Raw genomic sequence first — 8,804 nt, forward strand, 5'->3', positions numbered from 1 at the left:
GTGTGGGTGACCCAGAATTGAACACTATATTCCAAGTGCGGCCTCACTAAGGTTCTATAAAGCTGCAACATGACTTGCCAATTTTTAAACTCGGTGCCCCCGGCCGATGAAGGCAAGCATGCCGTGTGCCTTCTTGACCACCTTCTCCAGCTGCGTTGCCGCTTTCAGTGCCCTGTGTACCTGTACGCCCAGATCCCTCTGCCTCGCAGTACTCTCAAGGGTTTGCTGTATATCTCCCATCCGTGGTAGACCTTCCAAAACGCGTTGCCTCACGTTTGTGAACCGTGTTATGAATCACTGTGGTCGTTGACTCAACAGTGCGACCCCTACCTCCCTTTCTAACACCCTCCTCTGCCTCGCCTCAGGATCCTGAACCCTGTCATTGACTTCAGGAGGCGCAGAGGAGAACATGCCCCTGTCTACATCAACGGGGACGGAGTAGAAAGGGTCGAGAGCTTCCACGTTTCCGGGTGTCCCAGATCACCAACACCCTGTCCTGGTTCCCCCCCCCGATGCCGACACTATAGTTAAGAAAGCCCCACCAACGCCTCTACTTTCTCAGGAGACTAAGGAAATTTGGCATGTCCGCTACGGCCTCTCACCAACTTTTACAGATGCCCCCCCGCCATAGAAAGCATCCTTTCCGGATGTATCCCAGCTTGGTCTGGGCTCCTGCTCTGACCAAGACCGCAAGGAACTACAAAGGGTTGTGTGTGTGTGTGAACGCAAACCAGCCTGTGTAGACGGAGTCAATGGATGGGAGGCTGGTTTGTGTGATGGGACTGGGCTACGTTCACACACACACACACACACACACACACAATCCTTGCGGTCTTGGTCCCCCCACCTTTTCCGTCGCTGTGTTGGAACTGTCTTTGCTCTGTCCTTGGGAGTGAGGTGGGTGGGGGAGGGAGTTCCCAGTGCGTGTTTAGCGCTTAATCATTCCTTTGTTATCTCTGCGTATTTACACTTTAGAATTTGATTTGGTGACTCAGTTTCTCAGTCGCACCCATTCTGGCGTTGCAAAGCGATATTGATCAATTAGGCCAGTGGGCTGACGAATTGAGTCTAATTTAGATTAGATTTGATTTATTATTGTCACGTGTATCGGGGACACAGTGAAAAGTATTGTTTCTCACGCGCTATACAAAGCATACCGTTCATAGAGAAGGAAAGGAGAGAGGGTGCAGAATGTGGTGTTACAGTCACAGCGAGGGTGTAGAGAAAGATCAGCTTAACGCGAGGGAGGTCCATTCAAAAGTCCGACAGCAGCAGGGAAGAAGCTGTTCTTGAGTCGGTCGGTACGGGACCTCAGACTTTTGTACCTTTTTCCCCCGACGGAAGAAGGTGGGAGAGAGAATGTCCGGGGTGTGTGGGGAGGTGGTGGGGGGGGGGGGGGGGGGGGGTCCTTGATTATGCCGGCTGTTTTTTCCCCCCCCCCCGAGGCAATTCTGGTCACCCTATTATAGAAAGGATATTATTAAACTAGAAAGAGCGCAGAAAAGATTTACTAGGATGTTACTGGGACTTTTGATGGATTGAGTTATAAGAAGAGCTGGGATAGACTGGGACTTTTTTCTCTGGAGCGTAGGAGGCTGAGGGGTGATCTTATAGAGGTCTATAAAATAATGAGGGGCACAGATAAGCGAGATAGTCAATATCTTTTCCCCAAAGGTAGGGGAGTCTAAAACTAGAGGGCAGAGGTTTAAGGTGAGAGGGGAGAGATACAAAAGGGTCCAGAGGGGGCAATTTTTTCACCCAGAGGGTGGTGAGTGTCTGGAACGAGCTGCCAGAGGCAGTAGTAGAGGTGGGGACAATTTTGTCTTTTAAAAAGTGTTTAGACAGTTACATGGGGACGATGGGTATAGAGGGATATGGGGGCAAACACGGGCAATTGGGATTAGCTTAGGGGGTTTAAAATAAAGGGGGAAGCATGGACAAGTTGGGCCGAAGGGCCTGTTTCCCTGCTGTAAATATCCCAATGGACAAGGATCTGGCAGATGGAGTCCAATGCTGGTGGACGTGAGGTCATCCATTTTGGTCGGAATAACAGCAAAATGGACGATTAAAGTTTATTTATTTATTAGTGTCACAAGTAAGGCTTACATTAACACCGCAGTGAAGTTACTCTGAAAATCCCCCTAGTCGCCCACACTCCTGTTCGGGTTACACTAAGGGACAATTTAGCACGGCCCAATCCACCCTAACCTACACATCTTTGGGACACTAAGGGACAATTTAGCACGGCCAATCCACCCTAACCTACACATCTTTGGGACACTAAGGTACAATTTAGCACGGCCAATCCACCCTAACCTACACATCTTTGGATACTAAGGGACAATTTAGCACGGCCAATCCACCCTAACCTACACATCTTTGGGACACTGATGGACAATTTAGCATGGCCAATCCACCCTAACCTACACATCTTTGGGACACTGATGGACAATTTAGCACGGCCAATCCACCCTAACCTACACATCTTTCGGAGTGTGGGAGGAAACCGAAGCACCCGGAGGAAACCCACGCAGACACAGGGAGAATGTGCAGACTCCACACAGTTGGTGACCCAAGTGGGCGTTGTAGATGCTAATTATCTTTAATATTCTCCCTCCCAGGTGAAGAAAGAAGGTTGAGGAATGTGGAACCCACCAGGTAGGTGCCTGATTAACAAATCTGATCTTCCACTAACTCTCTCCGCCCTTTCATCTGATTAGATTTGAGTTATTATTGTCACATCTATTGGGATACAGTGAAAAGCAGTATTTCTCGCGCGCTGTACAGACAAAGCATACCGTTCATAGAGAAGAAAAGGAGCGGGTGCAGAATGTAGTGTTACAGTCACAGCGAGGGTGTAGAGAAAAGTCAGCAACTGTGGGAGGGTCAGTGCTGAGGGAGCGCCGCACTGTGTGGGGAGGGTCAGTGCTGAGGGAGCGCCGCACTGTGTGGGGAGGGTCAGTGCTGAGGGAGTGCCGCACTGTGTGGGGAGGGTCAGTGCTGAGGGAGTGCCGCACTGTGTGGGGAGGGTCAGTGCTGAGGGAGCGCTGCACTGTGTGGGGAGGGTCAGTGCTGAGGGAGCGCCGCACTGTGTGGGGAGGGTCAGTGCTGAGGGAGCGCCGCACTGTGTGGGGAGGGTCGGTGCTGAGGGAGCGCCGCACTGTGTGGGGAGGGTCAGTGCTGAGGGAGCGCCGCACTGTGTGGGAGGGTCGGTGCTGAGGGAGCGCCGCACTGTGTGGGGAGGGTCAGTGCTGAGGGAGCGCCGCACTGTGTGGGAGGGTCGGTGCTGAGGGAGCGCCGCACTGTGTGGGGAGGGTCAGTGCTGAGGGAGCGCCGCACTGTGTGGGGAGGGTCGGTGCTGAGGGAGCGCCGCACTGTGTGGGGAGGGTCAGTGCTGAGGGAGAGCCGCACTGTGTGGGGAGGGTCAGTGCTGAGGGAGCGCCGCACTGTGTGGGGAGGGTCAGTGCTGAGGGAGAGCCGCACTGTGTGGGGAGGGTCAGTGCTGAGGGAGCGCCGCACTGTGTGGGGAGGGTCAGTGCTGAGGGAGCGCTGCACTGTGTGGGGAGGGTCAGTGCTGAGGGAGCGCCGCACTGTGTAGGGAGGGTCAGTGCTGAGGGAGCGCCGCACTGTGTGGGGAGGGTCAGTGCTGAGGGAGCGCCACACTGTAGGGGGAGGGTCAGTGCTGAGGGAGCGCCGCACTGTAGGGGGAGGGTCAGTGCTGAGGGAGCGCCGCACTGTGTGGGGAGGGTCAGTGCTGAGGGAGCGCCGCACTGTGTGGGGAGGGTCAGTGCTGAGGAAGCGACCGTGTTAATGATTTAAACTCACCTCCCCCACTATCACCACCCGTGCGTAACCTTGTCTTGTATCTCTCTCTCTCTCTGTTCTTTCCCCCAGGTCCACCCTGCCCTGTTCCTGGAGGGCCCCATCATCCACCACCTCCACATCACCCAGCGGGGGACCCCGCCTACCCTCCACCTGGAGCCTACCCTGGGCCGTTCCCCGGCCCCCACGCTGGCCCCCACCCGGGCCCCCATCCAGGCCCGTACCCCACGGGGCCCTACCCCGGCCCCCACCCTGGACCCCACCCCGGCGTTGGGCCGGGACACCCCGCCTTCCCTCCCCCGGGCCAGCCCGGCTACCCAGCCCAGCCCTACCCCTGTCCCCCCGGGGGGCCTGCCGCATACCCGGGGGGGCCCGCCGTATACCCGGGGGGGCCCGGCGCATACCCGGGGGGGCCTCACAGGAAGCACCACAAGAAGGAGAAGAAGATGAAGAAGGCTCACAAACATGGGAAGCACGGGAAACACGGCAAGGTGAGTCCACCTGTCAACGGTGCAATCAGGGCAGCACTTGCGGGATAATCCTGAGTGCGCCTGGGGCCAGGCCAACGAATAAAATTGAATGTAGAATCAGAGAGGTTTACATCATGGAAACTGACCCTTTGGCCCAACTTGTCCATGCTGTCCTCCTTTTTTTTAACGCTTGTCCCAGTTGCCCCTTAGTGTCCCAAAGATGTGTAGGTTAGGGTGGATTGGCCGTGCTAAATTGTCCCTTAGTGTCCCAAAGATGTGTAGGTTAGGGTGGATTGGCCGTGCTAAATCGCCCCTTAGTGTCCCAAAGATGTGTAGGTTAGGGTGGATTGGCCGTGCTAAATTGTCCCTTAGTGTCCCAAACATGTGTAGGTTAGGGTGGATTGGCCGTGCTAAATTGTCCCTTAGTGTCCCAAAGATGTGTAGGTTAGGGTGGATTGGCCATGCTAAATTGTCCCTTAGTGTCCCAAAGATGTGTAGGTTAGGGTGGATTGGCCGTGCTAAATTGTCCCTTAGTGTCCCAAAGATGTGTAGGTTAGGGTGGATTGGCCGTGCTAAATTGTCCCCTAGTGTCCCAAAGATGTGTAGGTTAGGGTGGATTGGCCATGCTAAATTGTCCCTTAGTGTCCCAAAGATGTGTAGGTTAGGGTGGATTGGCCATGCTAAATTGTCCCTTAGTGTCCCAAAGATGTGTAGGTTAGGGTGGATTGGCCGTGCTAAATTGTCCCTTAGTGTCCCAAAGATGTGTAGGTTAGGGTGGATTGGCCGTGCTAAATTGTCCCTTAGTGTCCAAAGATGTGCAGGTTAGGGTGGATTGACCGTGCTAAATTGTCCCTTAGTGTCCCAAAGATGTGTAGGTTAGGGTGGATTGGCCGTGCTAAATTGTCCCTTAGTGTCCCAAAGATGTGTAGGTTAGGGTGGATTGGCCGTGCTAAATTGTCCCTTAGTGTCCCAAAGATGTGTAGGTTAGGGTGGATTGGCCGTGCTAAATTGTCCCTTAGTGTCCCAAAGATGTGTAGGTTAGGGTGGATTGGCCGTGCTAAATTGTCCCTTAGTGTCCCAAAGATGTGTAGGTTAGGGTGGATTGGCCGTGCTAAATTGTCCCTTAGTGTCCAAAGATGTGTAGGTTAGGGTGGATTGGCCGTGCTAAATTGTCCCCTTAGTGTCCCAAAGATGTGTAGGTTAGGGTGGATTGACCGTGCTAAATTGTCCCTTAGTGTCCCAAAGATGTGTAGGTTAGGGTGGATTGACCGTGCTAAATTGTCCCTTAGTGTCCCAAAGATGTGTAGGTTAGGGTGGATTGGCCATGCTAAATTGTCCCTTAGTGTCCCAAAGATGTGTAGGTTAGGGTGGATTGGCCGTGCTAAATTGTCCCTTAGTGTCCCAAAGATGTGCGGGTTAGGGGTGCATTGGGCCGTGCTAAATTGTCCCTCGGTGTAACCCCGAACAGTAGTGTGGGCGACTAGGGGGATTTTCAGAGTAACTTCATTGCGGCGTTAATGTAAGCCTTACTTGTGACACTAATAGTCCATTTTGCTGTTATTCCGACCAAAATGGATGACCTCACGTCCACCAACATTGGACTCCATCTGCCAGATCCTTGTCCATTGGGATATCGAGTCACAGAGATTTACAGAATGGAAACAGGCCCTTTGGCCCAACTTATCCATGCCGCCCCCTTTTTTGTTAAACCCTAAGCTAGTCCCAATTGCCCGTGTTTGCCCCCATATCCCTCTGTACCCATCGTACCCATGTAACTGTCTAAAGACTTTTTTAAAAGACAAAATTGTCCCCGCCTCTACTACTGCCTCTGGCAGCTCGTTCCAGACACTCACCACCCTCTGGGTGAAAAAAATTGCCCCCTCTGGACCCTTTTGTATGTTGGTCAATCTCTCCTCGTACATCAGTCCCTCCCCCCCACCATCCCCGGGGATGGTAAACCCTTCACTGTGCTCCCTCTATAGCGAGGAACATCCTTCCTCAGATAAGGAGACCCAAAACCGCAGACACAATACTCCAGGTGTGGCCCTCACCGAGGCCCCTGGATAATTCCAACAACACCTCCCAGCTCCTGTACTCCAAACCTCTCGCAATGAAGGCCAACAGGCCATTTACCTTCTTTACCGCCTGCTGCCCCTGCACGCTTACCTTCAGTGACTGGTGCACAAGGATGCCCAGGTCCCTCTGCACAAGGACGCCCAGGTCCCTCTGCACAAGGACGCCCAGGTCCCTCTGCACAAGGACGCCCAGGTCCCTCTGCACAAGGACGCCCAGGTCCCTCTGCACAAGGACGCCCAGGTCCCTCTGCACAAGGACGCCCAGGTCCCTCTGCACAAGGACGCCCAGGTCCCTCTGCACAAGGACACCCAGATCCCTCTGCACAAGGACGCCCAGATCCCTCTGCGCACCCCTCTTTCCCCATTTCACTACCCCATTCAGGTAGTAATCTGCCAGCCTGTTTTTGCTTCCAAAGTGAATAACTTCACACTTGTGTTGAGTCGGTTGTGATGTTTTGTTCAGGGTCAGAAAGAACTGAAACCTCACCGCCTGATGTGTCTTCTCTCTCTCTCTCTCTCTCCCCCGCCCTTCTCCCTCTAGCATTCCTCATCTTCCTCATCCTCATCGTCCAGCAGCGACTCCGACTGAGAGAGAGGATCCCACTGAGTCGTGGAGGGGGGGTGGGGTGGGGTGGTGTGTGTTTCTTTCCTGCTAATCGACGGGTTGTTGTTGGGGGGGGGTGGTGGGGGTGGTGGGGTAAAACGCTTGCTTCTGCTAACAGGCTAGGGGTTTTCCGGGTGAAGATTTGCTCGCTCGCTCGCGCAGGCGGGCAGCGGAATGTCCGAAGGCGGCTCCTCGCCAAAGGGCTGCAGAAGGGTGCGCGCAGGAGGAGCACCGTGGGATATGCGGCCTTGGCTCGCCCGGGAGAAATATCCCCCTCCCCCCCACACCGCCTGCCGCGGGTCTGCTTCTCCCGCGTCGAAGAACATTCCTCGTCTTGGGTGGTGGCGTCGGTGGAGACGCGCGCACGCGCGCGACACCTCGGCCGTCCCTCATCGCGCACGCGCGGTGGGCCGCTCGCTCGGTAACCGCTTCGTTCCCTCCTCGTTTCCGAGGCCGCTGATTCCTGTTAACTTTCAAATTTCCCCTCGGAATAAACGAGAAATGAAAGCCTTTGACTCTCTTTGCCTCGCGGTGTTGCCGCCTCTCCCAGCGAGGCCCTTGGCTTTGGCTTTGGCAGCTTTGGGAGTCGGACAGTGAGGAGGGGGTGGCGATGGGAGAGGGGTCAGGTGAAGGGGCCAACCGGAGGGAATTGGCTACACAGTGCCGGGGTTGGGGAGGTGGTCAATGGGTGGACATTAAGAGGTTGGGCCTTTTCCAAAGGGGCCACCAATCATACAGAACGTAGAACATTACAGGGCAGTACAGGCCCTTCGGCCCTCGATGTTGTGCTGACCAATCTAAAGCCCATCTAACCTACACCATTCCAGTATCATCCACATCTTTACCCAATGACCATTTGAACGCCCTTAATGTTGGCGAGTCCAATCCTGTTGCAGGAAGGGTATTCCACACCCTTACTCCCCTCTGAGTAGAGAACCTACCTCTGATATCTGTCCCACATCTATCACCCTTCAATTTATGTCCTCTCGTGTTGGCCATCTCCATCCGAGGTAAAAGGCTCTCACTGTCCACCCTATCTAACCCTCTGATCATCTTGTATGCCTCTATTGAGTCACCTCTTAACCTTCTTCCTTCTAATGAAAATAACCTCAAGTCCCTCAGCCTTTTTGCACAAGACCTTCCCACCATTACCAGGCAACATCCTGGTAAATCTCCTCTGCACCCCTTCCCAATGCTTCCACATCCTTCCTATATAACGCGGCGAGACCAGAACTGTACGCGATACTCCGAGTGCGGCCGCACCAGAGCGTTGCGCAGTTGCAACAGGAGTGCGATGGAATAGTCTCGCCTGGATGGGCGCGTCTCCGATGACACTTGAGAAGCTCCACACCGTCCAGGAGAAAGCAGCCCCCTCTCCCTCCGCTTGACCGACATGTTAACATCCCCCTCCCCCATAATCTGATATTCACTCCCTCCAGCACCGACGCACAACGGCAGCTGTGTGCACCGACTACTGGATGTCCCGCAGCGACTCGCCGAGGCTCCTTCGAACAGCTCCTTCCCAGCCCGCCAGCGCTGCCTGCTGTCATCAGAGTCAAAGGCCGGGGCAAGAGATGGGCAATCATCCTGGGACATCCGCCCAACCCTCCACACCCTCTACCTCATACCAAACTCCCAGCCCCGTCCCCCGACCCTCCACACCCTCTACCTCATTCCAAACTCTCAGCCCCGTCCCCCGACCCTCCACACCCTCTACCTCATTCCAAACTCCCAGCCCCGTCCCCCGACCCTCCACACCCTCTACCTCATTCCAAACTCTCAGCCCCGTCCCCCGACCCTCCACACCCTCTACCTCATTCCAAACTCCCAGCC

The 8,804-nt window shown here is 54.8% G+C and overlaps 1 protein-coding gene across 1 annotated transcript in view; it reads left to right on the forward strand.

The window, feature by feature from the left end:
- Positions 1 to 7,486, forward strand: part of prr13 (proline rich 13) — a 16,270-nt gene extending 8,784 nt beyond the window's left edge. The window contains exons 2-4 of the mRNA XM_080184921.1: positions 2,622 to 2,658; positions 3,895 to 4,313; positions 6,909 to 7,486. Coding sequence (XP_080041047.1) covers positions 2,643 to 2,658; positions 3,895 to 4,313; positions 6,909 to 6,956 — 483 coding nt within the window. The 5' untranslated portion in view covers positions 2,622 to 2,642 and the 3' untranslated portion in view covers positions 6,957 to 7,486. The remainder of the gene's footprint in view (positions 1 to 2,621; positions 2,659 to 3,894; positions 4,314 to 6,908) is intronic.
- The last annotated feature ends 1,318 nt before the right edge of the window (positions 7,487 to 8,804 follow it).

Source organism: Carcharhinus amblyrhynchos, unplaced genomic scaffold, assembly GCF_965287045.1.
Source record: "Carcharhinus amblyrhynchos unplaced genomic scaffold, sCarAmb.v2.hapA chromosome_1036, whole genome shotgun sequence".
NCBI lineage: Eukaryota > Metazoa > Chordata > Chondrichthyes > Carcharhiniformes > Carcharhinidae > Carcharhinus > Carcharhinus amblyrhynchos.